This window comes from Papio anubis, chromosome 14, assembly GCF_008728515.1.
Source record: "Papio anubis isolate 15944 chromosome 14, Panubis1.0, whole genome shotgun sequence".
Taxonomy (NCBI): domain Eukaryota; kingdom Metazoa; phylum Chordata; class Mammalia; order Primates; family Cercopithecidae; genus Papio; species Papio anubis.
This window is the reverse complement of record NC_044989.1, coordinates 24,325,476-24,344,421: the sequence shown is the minus strand read 5'-3', so window position 1 is coordinate 24,344,421 and position 18,946 is coordinate 24,325,476. Positions and strand designations below refer to the sequence as shown.

Below are 18,946 nucleotides of genomic sequence, written 5' to 3'. Positions count from 1 at the left end.
ATAGGTACTATAATTTATTTTCTTCTAAATGCTTTTTGGAAATACCTTGAAAGAAGCTACTGGCTTTTCTAAGTTAGTGTAGTTGGCCTTTATTCTTTTGGTGGGACCATCTCATTGGTTTCTAATGGATGATCAACCAACACTGTAAGATTATGTGATCTATTCTATTATTACTGAGCTTGCCCTATCTTTGTTTGTCTACACTACTGTATAAGAAAGTAGTATTATTTTTTCAATGTTTCTGTTCTTCTATTATTGGGAGAGTGAGAGAAAGATACCTCCGTAGTAAAAACTTCATATTCCTCCCTATTGTGAAAGGCTGCTCAGAGAGGCAACAATGAATTGTCAGGCCAGCTGAGGATCACTGTCTTGTAAGTAGCCAGGAGCAGCATCACCAGCAAGCACATAAGCTAGTAGATGACACTCCCTCCACATTTACCTACTGGCAGAGATTTGGGGGAACCCGAATAGTCACAGATCTACAGCATCCTGAGAACCAGGCAGAACAGGTAATGTGGCCCTTCCACAAACAACAAGCCCCTTCTTCAGAAGTCAGAAAACAGCTCATCCTTGTTTTCTGTGACCGCAAGCCTCTTTCCAACCAGGAAGGCTGCTACACCCAACAAATATCTTGTTACTCAACATGAGACTAAAATTAAATTAGTTTTTTTTGATACAAAATAAAATGCAATAGCTCAGTTAAATCCATACACCAGTAGTCCTCAAAATTTGTGAACAGTAGAACAAAAGAATCTACAGTCCATGGCTAGGGAAAGAAATCTTAAGTATTACCCACAGTGACATCAGGGGAATCTTACATTGTTTAACTTCCTTGACCACATGCCTCAGTTTCCATACTAAACGGTATGGTAGAGTCCTAACTCTCCAACTCAGATACTTTATCACACAGTATCTGTCTGAAAAACTGATGTGTGGTAAATTTATCTGCGTGATAAACTGCTTTTATTTCAGAGTCCACTGAACAAATAAACTATGTGGAAAAAAAGGAAAAAAAATCTAAAACAGACTGGAATCTGAAAAATTTCTTATTTATCTACAAAATGTATACTATTGAAAAATACACACACTCAGATGTAAAGGTAGCAACGCAATCACTAGTAGTAACTGGAACTTGAGCACTGAAAAACTTTAGAGGAGCCTGAAAATTCAAGAAGTAAACAAAGGCCTGCTGTTAGTCCATCCATGCCTTTACAAGAATTAGAAAAAATCCCCTAACTCCTAAAGTCCCAGCCCTGCCCCAAGGCACAGGGTTCAGTGAATAGAAGAGACACTAGAAATTAGACTCCATCCATCCTCTCAGCTAGGCTCCTCAGCAGTGAATAGCCCATCCAACCATACTTGGAACTCCTCCGTTAAAGCACTTAAGTGTAAAAACATTAATTTTAGTAGGTATATGACATATATTCTTTCCTTCTTCCTTCCCTCTCACTCCCTCTCTTTCTCATTTCTATTCTTTTTTCTGTGAGCAGGGTAAAGGAAAGGATATACATTTGTCTCTTTCTTGAACATAATCAAAATTGAAAATAATTCTCTCCAACTACTGTGGCATGACACAGTATAAAGGAAGAAGCTGAAAGGAATGCTCTCCATCAGTTATTTGATGAAACTCCCCTTCATATTTATATCAGAGACTGAAACTACATTGAAAAAATATTTTAAATACATATAACAAATATAATACTATGAATTATAAATGTAATAATCAGGTATTATAGATTATACATATTACATAAGGAGAAGATACAGAGAGCTAGCATTCTTTTTAAAAACACATTTCTGTTTACCTAGTGATTTTGGTAGCAGATTCTTCACAAATTCTGCATGATCCCCCACGTGCAGTATGCTGTAGACGCTGGTATTCATTAATTCCTCCTGATTGTAACCTAAGTAGCTGGTTACATTCTCTGACACAAATACAATTCTCCCTTCACAGTTCACAACAAAGAAAAATCCATCCAAAGCCTGCAAAATCAAAAGAAAACAATGGTTTGGATATTGAAAGATAAAAGAAAAAATTAAACTATACATTTTTCTATTAAAAAAGAGATCAGAAATATATGTCAAGACCTGGTCTCTGTCCTCAAGGAAACTGTGGTACTGTAGGAGAAAAAGACATAAACATAATAAAATATCAGTGATAAAATGCAGATCAGAGACATACACAAAATAGTCTACAAGCACACAGAAGGATGACTAATTTGGGATCAGGGTGGGGGTCAAAGAAAGGTACAGACCCCTACCTAACATATAAAAGGCATAGTGGAGGAGGAAGAGGATTGAAGGAAGAACATTCCAGTAAGTGGAGAGAGCATAGCACAAAAAGAAAACGAACAAGCAGTTTGGAGCTGCTGGAGTATATGGTACAGCAGAGGTGGACAGGAGCCAAATCACAGGGGCTTCCTATGCACTGAGATGGAGCCAGGGGTCTCCAAAAGGAGACATTTGCATCCTATGGGGCATATAATATCCACAAGGGTGCAGGGGAAAAGTTAGAACCTCTATGTATATTGTAAACTAAAACATAATAAAGAAATTAAGCTTAAGCGTATTAACACTCTGGTGCCTGACTCAGTGCAGACAGTCACATATTACAGAAACCCTGGTATCCTGAGGAAGAGCCAGAATGCAGACTGTGGCACCTTACTTATTTGTAATCTTTTCATTTATTGCAACATGTTGCAGCTTACTTGCTGCAGAATGTATATAAGCAATACAATCAAGATCCTGAAAAAATAGAACATTTACAGAATTTTGTAACAAAATGTAAAATGACCATAAAAATCCTTTGGATCATACAGGGTCTGCTGGTTGTCTACGGCAAAATTAAAAGACCTGTCTAACAATGTTGACGGGTTACTCATTTTTCTTTTAAAAAAAGGCCAGGGTACCAAGTTCGCTGTCTAGCAGATACTTGCCAAGAAGTAAACATATATATATTTTTTTCCTTCAGGATTAAGATGAAATTTTAACAATGAATAAAAAGTAAACTGCTTTTTAAAAAGACACTAACGCCATAGAGAGAGCATGTGAAAATGGATGTTTGGAAATGTTACCACTGTACAATTTTGTTTCTGAAAATGACAGTGATACTGAAAATGACATGAATAGCTTGTACAATTTATCTTATCAGTTTAAAACCTTAGAGCATTTTATCTGTTGAAAAATGTTCCAATTAGATTCTCAGTGGTGGCCCTTTTTTCTTTTTCTTTTTTTTTTTGTTTGAGAGAGTGCAGTGGCGCAATCTTGGCTCACTGCAACCTATGCTTCCTGGATTCAAGTGATTCTCCTGCTTCAGCCTCCCATGTAGCTGGGATTACAGGCATGTGCCACCGTGCCCCACTGATTTCTGTATTTTTAGTAGAGATGGGGTTTCATCATGTTGGCCAGGTTGGTTTTAAACTCCTGACCTCAGGTGATCCATCTGCCTTGGCCTCTCCCAAAGTTCTGGGATTACAGGCATGGGCCTCTGTGCTAGGCCCTTTTTTTTTTTTTAATGTGAAAATGCAACACCTTCTGATGTTTGGAAGAATCTTTTTTTTTTTTTTTTAAATCAAGGAAACTGGACTGTCAATAAAAACCTTTGCAAAGTTTGTGGGTGGGATTTAAAAATGAGTATCATAATTTAGTAAACACATCCAATGACATAGTTTTCCATTTGCCTCTACCTTATTTTTGTGAGGTGCGTTTTTCAGCTACGATGATTTTTTTTTAATTGAGAAAAACTAATATATATTTATGGTATATATGTTTTCAAATATGTATACATTGTTGAATGGCCAAATCAAGCTAATGAACATAAGCACTCCCTCATATACTTATCATTTTTTGCGGTGAAAATACTTAAAAGCTACTCTCTTTGCAATTTTCAGGTATAAAAGAATTGTTATTAACTACAGTCACCATAATGTACAATAGATCTCTTGAACTTATTTTTCCTAATTGAAAGGTTTTCATCTTTTGACCAACATCCCTCCAATCCACTCACCCTTCACACAGACCCTGGTAACCACCATTCTACTCTCTCTTATGAGTTTGACTTTTTTAGATCCCACATGTAAGTGAGATAATGTGGTATCTGTCTTTCTGTGTCTGGCTTTTAATTAACATGATGTCTTCTAGGTTCATACATGTTGTCGCAGATGACAGGATTTCCTTTATAAAGGCTGAATAGTATTCTGCTCTGTGTATATACCACATTTTCTTATTCCATTCATCCATTTTTGAACACTTAGGTTGATGCAAATTAAAACTATGATGAGATATCACTTCATATCTGTTAAGTGTAGGTGAGGATGTGAAGAAAAGAGAACATCTATTATGGGAAATAGTAGGGAGGTTCCTCAAAAAACTAAAAATAGAACTACCATATGATCCAGTAATCTCAGTACTGAGTATATATCCAAAGGAAATGAAATCAGTATGTCAAAGAGATGTCTGCACTCCCATGTTCACTGCAGCATTATTCACAATAGCCAAGATATGAGAATCAAGCTAAGTGTCTGCCAACAGATGAATGGACAAGATTATTTAAACCAAATATTAAATTAAATTTAGTAATACATCTCCATTATCACTTCATCACAAAGAATATAAACAAGATTTAAAGCAAGATTGAAGCACAACCCATTGTTCTCATTTAAAATATTGCTAATATTTTCTTTAGCAAGAACAAAAAGGAATAAAGCTATTTTTATTCTACCTGATTGCTGTGACTTACTTAGTCCATAATGCAAAGGAGACAGGGATGCGATTAATAATCTTTAAAATCTCAATACTAGATAAACTCTTTGTAAAAATATTTTGGGTTTAGATGAGCATGGGAAAGTACCTCATATCTAAATTGGGTTTATAAAACTGCTCAGATTAGCTATAAGTCTCATAGTAGGTGATCAATATTTACGTGCCTTGAAGTTTATATAAAAATAGAAATAATTTAAAAACAGATTTTTCAAAAATAGACCTGAAACTTCTTTTAAAATGTTCTTTGCATCAGTATAAATACAATTTAACTTGCATTTTCTTTTAAATATATACTTATAAAAAATTAAAGTATAAAAATATAAAAATGAGGTTGATAGTGGAAGATCTGCCAGAATTCCGCCCTCAAGAGACTAGTAACATTTCAGGGAATACTTTTTGAGACTATTCCCACGTATACAGAAGCATCTCTATTTTTTAAAAGTATGTCTGGTTAATACAATCTGTTATTACTTGTTCTTGTTCTACAAGTTTCCCTCATATGTTGTTTATCTAATTAACTAAAAAGTGTGCTCCTGGGAAGGAAACTTCCTATTCCTCCAAGACCTGACAGCTGGTTTTACTGCATACAGAGAAGACAACAAATGCCTATGCACTCAGTAATCAATCTGAGAACTTTTCCAAACTCTGCCCAGGATGTCATCCTTTGAAGAAGACCACCATGTGTCTCATGGAAGGGTTCACATTAGCCAAGGATTCTCAAAGGGCCCTGGCTTTAAATGAGACTACCCAAGTGACTGTGACTGGACAAAGTTCTAGGAATAAAAGACACCATCTAAAACTATAACAATCCTAGAAGAATATCTAGGCAATACCATTCAGTACATAGGTATGAGCAAAGATTTCATGATGAAAATGCCAAAAGCAACTGCAACAAAAGCAAAAATTAACAAATAGGATCTAATTAAACTCAAGACCTTCTGCACAGCAAAAGAAACTATCATCAGAGTGAACAACCTAAAGAATGGGATAAAATTTTTGCAATCTATCCATCTGAGAAAGGTCTAATATCGAGTCTACAAGGAACTTAAACAAATTTACAAGAAAAAAACAAACAACCCCATTAAAAAGCAGGCAAAGGGCATGATCAGACACTTCTCAAAAGAAAACATTCATGTAGCCAACAAACATATGAAAAGAAGCTCAACATGACTGATCATTAGAGAGATGCAAATCAAAACCACAGTGAGATACCATTTCATGCCAGTCAGAATGGTGATTATTAAAAAGTCAAAAAACAATAGATGCTGGCAAGGTTGCAGAGAAAAAGGAATGCTTTTAGACTGTTGGTGGGAGTGTAAATTAGTTTAACCATTGTGGAAGGCAGTGTGGCGATTCCTCAAAGATTTAGAGGCAGAAATACCATATGACCCAGTAATCCCATTACTGAGTATATATCCAAAGGAACATAAATCATTCTGTTATAAAGATACATGCACATGTATGTTCACCACAGCACTATTTACAATAGCAAAGGCCTAGAATCAACCTAAATGCCCATCAATGATAGACCGGATAAAGAAAATGTGGTAAATACACACCATGGAATACTATGTAGCCATAAAAAGGAATGAGATCATGGTCCTTTGCAGGGACATGGATGGAGTTGGAAGCTGTTATGCTCAGCAAATTAATGCAGGAACATCAAACCAAATGCTGCATGTTCTCACTTATAAATGGGAGTTGAACAATGAGAACACGTGGACACATGGCGGAGGGAACACACACTGAGGCCTGTTGGGGGCAGGGGTGGCAGGAGGGAGAGTACGAGGAAGAATAGCTAATGGATGCTGGGCTTAATACCTAGGTGATGGGTTGATCTGTGCAGCAAACTACCATGGCACACATTTGGCTATGTAACAAACCTGCACGTCTTGCACATGTACCCTAGACTTAAAAGTTGAAGGAAAAAAAAGTGTGGCACATCCTCGTTCTCTCTCTCACTTTCTCTCTCCTGCCGCCTGATGAAGAACGTACTTGCTTCTCCTTTACTTTCTGCTGTAATTGTAAATTTCCTGAGGCCTCCCTAGCCATGTGGAACTGGAAGTCAATTAAACCTCTTTCAAGCCAGACACGGTAGCTCATGCCTGTAATTCCAGCACTTTGGGAGGCCAATGCGAGTGGACCATGTGAGGCCAGGAGTTTGAGACCAGACTGGCCAACATGGCAAAACCCCGTTTCTACTAAAAATACAAAAATTAGCTGGGCATGGTGGTACATGCCTATAGTCCCAGGTACTTGGGAGGCTGAGGCACGAGAATTGCTTAAACCCAGGAGGTGGAGGTTATAGTAATCCAACACTGTGTCACTGCATTCCAGCCTGGGCGACAGAGCGAGACTCTCTCAAAAAACAAAACCAACCAAACAAACAAAAACACTCCCCTTTCCTTTATAAATTACCCAGTCTCACGGGTTTTTTGTTTGTTGTTTGTTTGAGACAGGGTCTTGCTGTCACCTAGGCTGGAGTGCAGTGGCGTGATCTTGGCTCACCGGAACCTCCGCTTCTAGGGTTCAAGAGATTCTCCTGCGTCAGCCTCCTGAGTAGCTGGGATTACAGGCATGTGCCACCACGCCAGACTAATTTTTGTATTTTTAGTAGAGACGGGGTTTCACCATGTTGGCCAGGCTGGTCTCGAACTCCTGACCTCAAGTGATCCGCCCGCCATGGTCTCCCAAAGTGCTGGGATTACAGGCGTGAGTCACCGCAGCTGGCCCAATATCAGGTATTCTTTATAACAGTGTGGAAATTGACTAATATACTCTCCCTCTTGGTCAGGGACACTAGCTGTAGGTTTAGTCTCTTTACATAATCCCATATTTCTCAGAGGTTTTGTTCATTCTTTTTTATTCTTTTTTCTTTATTTCTGTCTAAGTTGGCTGAAGAACTGGTCTTCGAGCTCTGAGATTCTTTCCTCAGCTTGGTCGATTCTGTCATTAATATTTCCAATTACGAAATGTTTCTTGTAGTGAGGTTTTCAGCTCTATCAGATCAGTTTGGTTCTTTCTTAAAACAGCTATTTTATCTTTAATCTCTAATATCATTTTACTGGATTCCTAACATTCCTTGGATTGGGTTTCAACTTTCTCCTGAATCTTAATGATCTTTGTTGCCATCAAGATTCTGAATTCTTCGTCTGTCACGTGAATCATTTCAGGCTGGTTACGAACCATGGCTGGGGAGTTAGTGCAGTGGTTTGGATGGATGTAAGAAAACACTCTGGTTTTTTGAGTTTCCAGAGCTCTTACACTGGTTCTTTTGTATCTGATGTTCCTTTAATATTCAAAGGTGCTGTCCTTTCAGTGAAGCTTTTTGCTTTTATATTCTTTGATGCCCTTGAGGGTTTTGCCTGTGGTATAAGTTGGGTTTAGCTGAAAAATACGACATAATTCACAAATTTGTGTGTCATCCTTGTGCAGAGGCTATGATAACCTTCTCGGTATTGTTCTGATTTTAGTATATGTGCTGCCAAAGTGAACACCACATACAAGTTTTGATTTCTTTCCAGAATGCTAATGAAAAGGGAGCACAAGGAACTCTCCTCCCCAAGTCATGTCAACAAATTTTGTACTGTCCGTCCCAGATTACGGCAACAAATCTGGGACGGACAGTACAAAATGAACTATCCCAGGTCATGTGAGTAAACTGGATGTTATCACAGCACTGGTCATTTTTCATTGCTTTTCCAAAACTTGAGGTGACCCCACTGTCACAAGTCTGCTGAGAAGCCCCAAAATACCTCCAACCTCCAAAGTTTGAGTCCACTCTGGGAAAACTGGAAATCTTTAAAAGGCAGCAGGATGTATTGAAACAGAAGCTTGGAAGAGAGATCTGGGCTAAGGATAGACCTTTGTGATTCACAGGTACATATAGTAATCATTTGGGTCTCTTGTTTATTTTTTACTTATTATTTATTTTGAGACGGAGTCTTACTCTGTTGCCCAGGCTGGAGTGCAATGGTGCAATTTCAGCTCACTGCAACCTCCGCCTCTCAGGTTCACGCGATTCTCCTGCCTCAGCCTCCTGAGTAGCTGGGATTACAGGCGCTCACCACCACGCCCGGCTAATTTTTACATTTTTAGTAGAGATGGGATTTTGCCATGTTGACCAGCCTGATCTCAAACTCCTGACCTCAAGTGATCCACCCGCCTCGGCCTCCCAAAGTGCTGGGATTACAGGCGTGACACACTGCGCCCAGCCTGTTTATTTGTTTTTAACTACAATCATCTTTTCCCCTAGTAAAGGATACTCTGATTTCCTCTGGGAAATTTTCTTCCCCACTACATAAAGTCTTATGGGATACTTAATCAGGCCACTGGGAGACTTCCTCCTTAAATGTGAATCTTAAGGATTACAAAAAGCTAAACATAGCAGGAGTACATTCATTCTAGCAGCAGGGCATTGCCCAGATAGTTCTTTCAAAGAGACTGTTAACAAAGCTTTTGCTTTCTACCCTCAAGGTACCCTGATTTCATCCCGTTTCCAAGCATGGTTCTATGATATCCAAATAGCATTCCAATAAATTCATATTTGCTTAGTCAGAGTTGATTTCTATTGCGTGAAATCAGAGAATTGCAATTGATTTCATACATGTAATTCACATATATGTGTATATGTTATACAGACAAAGACACAGATAAACCTTCCCAGGAAATGTGTACAGAATAAAAAAAGGGAAAGAGCCAAGGCTAGAATCCTGGGGGATACTAACATTTAAGAGGCAATTAAAGAAAGAAATCTGAGAAAAAGGCTGAGGAGTAACCAGAGGGGTAGAGAAAGAACACTGTGAAAGGTGCCATGGAATGTTTAAGGTAGTGGGAATGAGTGGTCAGCAAGTGTCAAAAGCCACAAAGAAATGTACGGAATGGTGGTCGGGTGCAGTGGCTCAAGCCTGTAACCCCAGCACTTTGGGAGGCTGAGGCGGGTGGATCACGAGGTCAGGAGATCGAGACCATCCTGGCTAACACGGTGAAACTCCATCTCTACAAAAATACAAAAAAAAAAATTAGGGAATGGTAGCGGGCGCCTGTGGTTCCAGCTACTTGGGAGCCTGAGGCAGAAGAACGGCGTGAACCCGGGAGGCAGAACCTGCAGTGAGCCAAGATCTGCACTCCAGTCTAGGCGACAGAGCAAGACTCCATCTCAAAAAACAAAAAACAAAAAAAACCCAAAGAAATGTAGGGAATCGTACAAAGCAAGTTGACGAAGCTAGAATGCATGTGCAAGACATAGTGAGACCTCCCTGACTGAAATAAGAGTTTTCTTATGGACCAAAGGAAACAGGACGGTTACAGTCAAATAATGCAGAACTCTGACCAGCAGGCAGAGGAATTTTAGACAGCAAAGGGAGGAAATGAGCTTTTAAAAAAATGCCTATACTGGACTTAATGAGTACTATGTGTAAAGTACTCTGCTAAGAAATTGTGTCAATTAATTTTTATAGTAATTCCATGATGTAGATATCCAGTGTCTGACACACTCTAGGTATTCAACAAATCTTTGTTGAATAAATAAATTCTAACGTCACCTTCTCTTTAGATGTGCAAAAATTTCTTTCAGGATCTTCATTCTTTACCCGTGCTAACTTTTTAAAATATTTTTAAAAACAGAAATAGGTCAGGAGCAGTGGCTCACACCTGTAATCCCAGCACTTTTGGAGGCTGAGGTGGGCGGATCACGAGGTCAGGAGATCAAGACCATCCTGGCTAACACGGTGAAACACTGTCTCTACTAAAAATACAAAAAAGTTAGCCAGGCGTGGTGATGGGCACCTGTAGTCCCAGCTACTCAGGAGGCTGAGGCAGGAGAATGCCGTGAACCCGGGAGGCAGAGCTTGTAGTGAGCTGAGATCGCACCACTGTACTCCAGCCTGGGTGACAGAGACTCTGTCTCAAAAATAAATAAATAAATAAATAAAAGGAGAAATAAACAATTCTGAATGGTGAGAATTTCTCATAGTATGGTGGTGGATATTTGTTCATTTTTTACCTCTGGGGATCTTCTATCTGGGCAAGTCCCTCTTACACTAGTGTTGTCAAACTGAACTTTCTGCAATGATGAAAATATTCTATATTTATATTGTCTAATACAGTAGCTACTGACCACATATGGATACCAAACACTTTAAATATGGCTGGTGAGACTGAAGCATTGAATTTTTAACTTTATTTAATTAAAAAAAATTTTTTTTTTTAAATAAAGACAGGGTCTTGCTCTGTTGACCATGCTGGAGTGCAGTGGTGCAATCAAGTCTCACTGTAGCCTCAAACTCCTGGGCTCATGCAATCCTCCTGCCTCAGCTTCCCAAGTAGCTGGGACCAAAGGCATGTGTCACCATGACCAGCTACCTTTTTTCATTTTTTTGTACAGATGGGGTTTTACTACACTACCCAACTGGTCTCTAATTCCTGGCTTCAAATGATGTTCCTGCCTTAGCCTCCTAAAGTGTTGGGATTACAGGTGTGAATCACTGTGACTGGCCCTAATTTAAATTTTAATAGCCATATGTTGCTACTGGCTATTATGTTGAACAGTGCATCTCAAGACTGTAACGTGGATTATTCAATGAAAACATCTCTTGGTAGCTTTTCTACCCTTCCTGTTTTAGCTTCCAAGGATAAAACTCCATAAAGTTTAAGTTAACAGGGACAGGGTCAGGGGCGTGGTGGTGGGCGCCTGTAGTCCCAGCTACTCGGGAGGCTGAGGCAGGAGAATGGCATGAACCCAGGAGGCGGAGCTTGCAGTGAGCCAAGATCGCGCCACTGCACTCCAGCCTGGGTGACAGAGCGAGACGCCATCTCAAAAAAAAAAAAAAAAAAAGATAGAAAAGACATCAGGTATAACAGGTTGTCAATGAAGGTATTTGTTGTCTGTAAAATTTATAATTCTATTTGATAGTCTTTATTTCACATATCTGTAATTCATAAACAAAAATATTATTAGCTCCTTGAAGTCAAGAACCTAAATACACCTTCATACTGTTTTCTAAATTTCTAATGTGATATGTTCTTTCATATTTGAAAATGCTTGCATAATGACATTTAATTTATATGTAATGTGCTACAGTTTTCCTTTGATTCACAGTGGTTTTCATCAGCTAAAAAAGTTAATTCCTAGTTTGTCTTCTTATAATAATTTTGAATGAATGTTTTCCTGTCATTTTTTGATTTCTTTTGACAATAAGAAATCCACATCCATCATACGTACTAGCTCCCCTCACCAGTTACATGTGTATGTACTTGCTCAGAGAGTAGTTTCCATTCTAGTTTCAACAGCCAATGTGTTTCATATATTATAATTCTACAAAATTATGCGCTTGTTCCACGAATAAAAATAATTAAAAGCAAAAGTCTGAAGTAATAAAGTACTTGTATAATGTGGAAGGGAAATAAAGAATTTAGATTCAGAGGGAGAAGTTGCTAATAGGAGAGTTGAAAGTATTTAGCATTTATTATTATTAGTGTCTATTCATTATAGGAATGAAGTATGGGAAGAGGTAAAAGCAAAACGTACATATTTGAGTATCATCTCTATAGAGATAAAAAGTGAAGCAACGAGAATACATGATATTTCTGGGGCTGTAAAAGAAGTGAATTTTAAGACTATTCTTACATTAGCAGTAGGTAGAGGGAATTATGGTTAATACAAAAACAGGAGGAAGTGGGGTAATACCACAAAACATATAAAGGAATTAGAAAATAAAGAGACCTATGCAAGTCTGAGTAGTTAAGAAGATTTCATCAGAGAGGAGAGCCTTTAGGAAAGATAAGGAAAGGATAATTTGTTTTATATATCCTTACATAAATAAATATACATTATTAGGCATAGAGATAGAAAGTGTACATTGTGAGGGATGAGTATATACATACATACATATGTCTTTAAACATTCATGTAGGAGAGAAAGCATTTAAAGTAATGAGGATGCTTGGAAACAAGACATTTATATTAAGAATGCAGGAAGTAAAGATTAGATAGAAAATGCAGGGGTGAAAATTACATAGTAATTACAAAGTCACTCAAATTTAAAAGTCCTTCACATTACAAAGTTTGACAGTTAAAATAGTAATTCTCTTAGAATGTTTATATAAATAATTTAAATATTTTTATTCAGAAAACTGCAGAAAATCATGTACTGCAATAAACTGTGGGATCTTTCACTCAAAAGTAAAATTCTATGGTATACATATAGATAACACTAGCTAGCCAAGTAAATCTAATATTAATATTTTATTTACCCAGTTAGGCCTGACCACCACAGAAATAAAAGGCAAAGCCATACACAATAAGCTTCAAGTTTTCCATCTCACTGCTCAGAATGCCCTCATGAAAATTTCTTATGTTCATTATTCACTTTTGATTCTGAAACAGTAACAACTGTCAAATGGTTATCATGATAAAATTGTAAGAAGTTCTTTGTTTTATAATTTATTAACTGGATATAAGGCATTAAAAAAAAAAAAAAGAAAAAACCAAATTGACTACAACAAAGATTTTAATCATTTTCTAAGTCAATGACGACACCTACCTCCAAAAGAAGAGGTCCCAAGGATTCCTTTTCTATCACTCCTTGACTACTTGATGAGATGTCTGATTTCTGTACATCGTCATCAGTTGTTGATTTCTCTATAATAAAGAAACTTAAAAAAATCACATATCTGAAAAGAGCTCATTTTCATAAAGTCAAGTTTATGAAGACACAGATTCACCAACTGTCAAATTCAAATAACATTTAGTCAGTATCTAGGCACTTTCACACTAATCTTAATTATACTTATTTTATGGATTATAAAATGGAACATCACAAAGGTTAAGTAATGTGCCTGAAAACGTAACTAATACATGGTAGCATGAAGATTTGAATACTACATCCAGTGTTTCAACAATGAGAATATGGTATTATATTATTGAGCATAAAAATTCATATTTTCACTTTAAAACAGGAAGTATTTTGGGTTGAGTGCAGTGCCCCAAGCCTGTAATCTCAGTGCTTTGGGAGGCAGAGGTGGGAGCACTGCTTGAGGCCAGGAGTTTGAGAACAGCCTGGGCAACAAAGCGAGACCCTTATCTTTAAAAAAAATTTTAAAACTTAGCTAGGTGTGGTGGTGCATGCTTGTAATCCTACCTACTCCGGAGGGTGAGGTAGGAGGATTGCTTGAGCCCAAGTGTTTGAGGCAGCAGTGCACTATAATTGTGCCACTGCACTCCAGCCTGGGTATCAGGATGAGACCATGTCTCAAAAAAAAGGAGGATTTCAAGTATTCCAAAAAATACAGAAAATTATACAGCACATATTAATATAGCCACCATTCGGTTTTCACAGATGTTAACATCATTTGCTCCATATTTTTCCTTTTTAAATAAATACATGTTGCAAATACAGTGAAAGGCCTGCCCTCCCTCCTCTGTGCCTTTTTTCAGAAGCAACCATTATTCTGAGATTGCCATAATCATTCTAAGCATGTTTTTATACTTTCACTCCATATGTATGATTTCATAAAAATATATTATTGTTTTATATAAACATACATATAAACAATATATTATTGTTTCATGTTTTAAAGTTTACATAAATGTGTAGTTATATATACCATCAGTCCTCCCCATCCATGGATTCTACTGACCATAGATCAAAAATATTTGAGAAAAAATTGTGTCTGTGCTGAATACATATAGATTTTTTTTCATCTTTTCATCATTATTCCTTAAACAATACAGTACAACTATTTACATAGCCTTTACATTGTCGTAGGTATCATAATAGGTAATCTAGAGATTATTTAAAAGTACATGGGCCAGGCGAGGTGGCTCACGTCTGTAATCCCAGCACTTTGGGAGGCTAAGGCAGGCAGATCTTTTGAGATCAGGAGTTGGAGACCAGCCTGGCCAACATGGTGAAATCTTCCCTCTAACAAAAATATAAAAATTAGCTGGGTGTGGTGGCACATGTCTGTAATCTCAGCTACTCAGGAGGCTGAAGTACAATAATTGCTTGGACCTAGGAGGCAGAGGTTGCAGTGAGCCGAGATCCCGCAACTGCACTCCAGCCTGGGCGACAAAGTGAAAGCCTGTCTCAAAAAAAAAAAAAAAAAAAAAGTACATGGGAGGATCAATTATATGCAAAAATTATTACATTTTATCTTATTTTTAAATTTTGTTTGTTTTATTTTAAGAGACAGGGATTTTGCTATGTTGCCCAGGCTAACCCTAAACTCCTAAGCTCAAGCAATCCTCTAGCCTCAGACTTCCAGGTAGCTGGGATTACAGACATGCCCCATTGCCCCTGGCTAGTACACCATTTTATATCAGGGACTTGAGCATACTCAGATTTTAGTATCAGTGGGAAGTCATGAAAGCAACCCCCCACACATACCAAGGGACAACTGTACAACTTTTTCAACTTACTTTTTCCACTCAGTATTATGTTTGAGATTTAACCACATTGATACATGTAGGTCTGATACATTCATTTTAACTGCTGTTAAGAGTATTACATTATATAAATAATCCATAGTAGATTTCTATTCCCCTACTGGTAGGTCTTTTGATAACTACAGTCCTATAATAAACTATTTTTGATATTTCCTCTTTTGTACATGTGTCAGTTTTTTCAGGATAAATACTAGAAGTGAAATTGCAGGATCATAAGGTCTGTATAACTTATATTACTAGGTATTGACAAACTGCTCTCCAAAGAGGTTGTAACATTGGTTTGGCTCTTCTGCATCCTTGCTGAAAACAATATTATAGTTTTTAATTTTTGCAAACCTATGGTATGTTATCTCACATCATACTTATAATAACGGCTTTCTTGAGCTATAATTTACACAACATGCAATTAACTCATTTAAGGCACACAATTCAACGATTTTTAGTATATTCACAGAGTTGTGCAACTACCATCACAATTTTAGAATATTCTCATCACCTCCCAAAAAACTCCATTCCCATTACCAGTCACTCCCCATTTTTCCAATACCCCTAAGCCTGAGATATCTACCAATTTATTTTTTGTCTCAATGAATTTGCCTTCTTTGGACATTTCCTATAAATGGAATCATACAACATGTGGTCATATGTGACTGGGCTGCTTCTTTCGCTTAGCATGTTTTCAGAGTTCAACCATGTTGAATTATTTATCAGTACTTTATCCCTTTTTATTGCCTAATGATAGTCCTTCATAGGGGTATATGTCCTTTTATGATGGACATATGGGTAGTTTCTACTTTCACCCATATGATGGACATATGGGTAGTTTCTACTTTTTAGCAATTTGTGATAATGTTATTGTGAACATTCATGTACAAATTTTTGTATGGACATGTGTTCATTTCTCTTGGGGATACACCTAGAAGTGGAATTATTGGGTCATATGATAGCTAACTCTATGTTCAGCCCTAAACTCTCCTCCAGTTGAGAAACTGTTGGACTGTTTTCCAATGTGGCTCTATCATTTTTCCATTCTCATTAGAAGTATGTGAGGCTTTCAATTTCTCACCCACACTTGTTACTACCATTTTTTGTTTTTTTCCTAAGACACTCCTCACTCTGTTGCCCAGGATGGAGTGCAGTGGCACAATCATAGCTCACTGCAACCTCAAACTCCTGGGCTCAAGCAATCCTCCCACCTCGGCCTCCCAAATAGTTGGGACTACAGGGATGCACCACGGTGCCTGGGTAATTATTAATTTTTTTGTAGAGACAGGGTCTCGCTATGTTGCCCAGACTGGTCTCAAACTCCTGGGCTCAAGCGATCTCCTCACCTTGGCCTCCCAAAGTGCCGGGATTACAGGCGTGAGCCACAGCACCCAGCCTTATCTGTCTTTTTGATTACAGCCATCTGAGTGTGAAATGGTATGTGACTGTGATTCTAGTTTGCATTTCCCTAATGGCTAATGATATTGGGCATCTTTTTCATGTGCTTGTTGGCCATTTGTACATTTTCTTCGGAGAAATGTCTATTCAGGGTCTTTGTTTATTTTTAAATTATGTTATCTTTTTATTATTATGGTGCAGGAGTTTCTCATTTTAAGATACATTTCCTTCATCATTTCATGTGTTTTATTACATGAGGGTAAGAAAGGCTTTTGTTTGTAAACAAGTTCTAAAAAACATAAACTATGAAGTTCAAGCAGATTTAATAATTTTGTGTGAAGTTCAAAACATCTAACATTTTAGGGAAAACCTAAGGTAGGAATGGCTACGTGACTAGTTTCTGGTCTAAGGGAACGTGAACATTAGTGACATGCAATTTCTGGGTCTTATCTGTAATGGAAAAGAAGCATGCCTTCTTGTTTTTTTCTTTCTCCTTCTTGTTAGCTGGGACTTGGACAAGGGGGCCATGTCTAACCACATGGATAATGGCAATACCCTAGGAATGGCAGAGCAAAACAGATGGAAGGAGTCAATCCCTGACACCTTCCTAGACCATCTTTTTAAAACCATTGTATTTTGGGTGTGTTGTTATACTAGCCTAGCCTATATCCTAATACGCTTCATACTTCTTAGTAACATGCTAATTTGCTACAACCTGATTTTGTCCACGTTAGACAGAATCTATTGACATGCTATCATGAAAGGTAAAGAATTTAAGTTATTTACACCAACCTGCTACACAAAGTACCCCTCCTCTCTTACTTTCAGTATAGTTTTAACAATTTTTTGAGTAACCAATATTTAATATATATGTTACTATGGTCATATAAACATACTTTATAAGGGAGCCAAGGTGTGTGTTATAATTTACACTTCTTTTCTTATATTTAGTGTTTCAGATGTTATGTATAGTTTAATTCAACCCTAAGCTCCCCTCCAAAGCTGAAAAATTCACCTCGATTCAGTCAGTTAGCAGATACTCTTATGCGTTCCTTTTTTCCTATGGAAATGTTCCCTAGAGTCCTCTATCCACCTGCTGCAACTAGGACTGGCTATTTTCTAGGTTGCTGCGCAACTGTAATCCTGGGTCTCCTTTTACCTTTCTTTGTGTTAAGATTCCATGGTTTCCCTGGGTTAAGATCCTATGCCCTTCTTTCTAGCATTACTATCTTGGATTGGATAGAGATTTCTGAAACAGGTATAACTGGAGGTAATACCTTTGAGACTCTGAAAGTCTGAACATGTCTATTTGGCACTCATAACTTCAACTGGATGAACACAGAATTCTGGGTCTAGAATTTTAGTTTTCAATGTTGTTATTTAGAAATCTGAACCTATTCTGAAAGCAATCTAGTATGTGTGAGACCTGTTTTTTCTTCTCTCTTGTTTTTCTCCCTGGTGTTCTGAAATGTTACTAAATTGTGCATTGGTATAAGTTACTTTATCTTTCTTTTTCAACAACTGTGCTGGGCACTACATGAGGGCTTTCAATCTGGAAACTAATATTCTTCTAGTTCTGAGAACATTATTTTTGCATTATTTTTCTTATCATTTCTTCCCTTCTATTTGTTCTATTCTCTTTTTTTTCTGGGATTAATCATATGTTAGACTTCCTGAACTAATCCTATAAGTTTCTTATTTTTTCTCTCATTTTCCATTGCTTATTATTTAAGAGATTTCTTCAATTCTCATCCCTTCATCCATTCATTCAACAAACATGCATTGAAAGCCTACTATGTACCCAAGTGCTGTTCTAGGTACTGAGGATATAGTCGTGAACAAACAAAAATCCTTGCCCTCATGGAACTCTAGTGGGGGCAGGCAAATAATATATAAAATATGTCATATGTCAGATGTAAACAGTACTGTGGGGAAAATAAAGAAGGTGTAAAAAGATGCATAGATTTTGTTTTCTAGTTTTTAAAATATTTCAAATAGTTTAGTTAGGAACAACTTTACTCAGAAGACATATTTGAGCCAAGACATGAAAAGGGTGAATAAAGCATGTGGATATCTAGAGACAGAGCATTCCAGACAGAGGGAACAGCAAGCGTAAATAGCGGGGGCAGGGTGCGCCTGCAACTGGTCAGGGCACAGAGTGTGAGGAGGCAAAGAGTAGAAACAGGTACAATTTTTATCAGTTATCCTGTTTTTAAGTTCCAAAAGCTATTTCTTCTCTTGAATATTTCATTTTATAGGACTTATTCTCATTTTTTGATGAAATATCTTCCCTCATGTCTCCGAGGGACTGGTATCTTTTTAAGTTTTCTTCAGCTCCCTGCATTGTTTCGGCTTC

The 18,946-nt window shown here is 37.5% G+C and overlaps 1 protein-coding gene and 1 non-coding gene across 9 annotated transcripts in view; both read right to left on the bottom strand.

Moving 5' to 3' along the window:
* Window positions 1–18,946, bottom strand: part of NCOA1 (nuclear receptor coactivator 1) — a 279,235-nt gene that overhangs the window by 86,651 nt on the left and 173,638 nt on the right. For all 8 annotated transcript variants that reach the window (XM_031654984.1, XM_031654988.1, XM_031654985.1 and 5 more), the window contains 2 exons: window positions 13,304–13,401; window positions 1,806–1,983 (listed from right to left, as the gene is read on the bottom strand). In XM_031654984.1, coding sequence (XP_031510844.1) covers window positions 1,806–1,983; window positions 13,304–13,401 — 276 coding nt within the window. The remainder of the gene's footprint in view (window positions 1–1,805; window positions 1,984–13,303; window positions 13,402–18,946) is intronic.
* LOC116270496 lies at window positions 8,152–8,258 on the bottom strand. Its single transcript, XR_004178523.1, has one exon. It is a non-coding gene; the product is annotated as a U6 spliceosomal RNA (small nuclear RNA).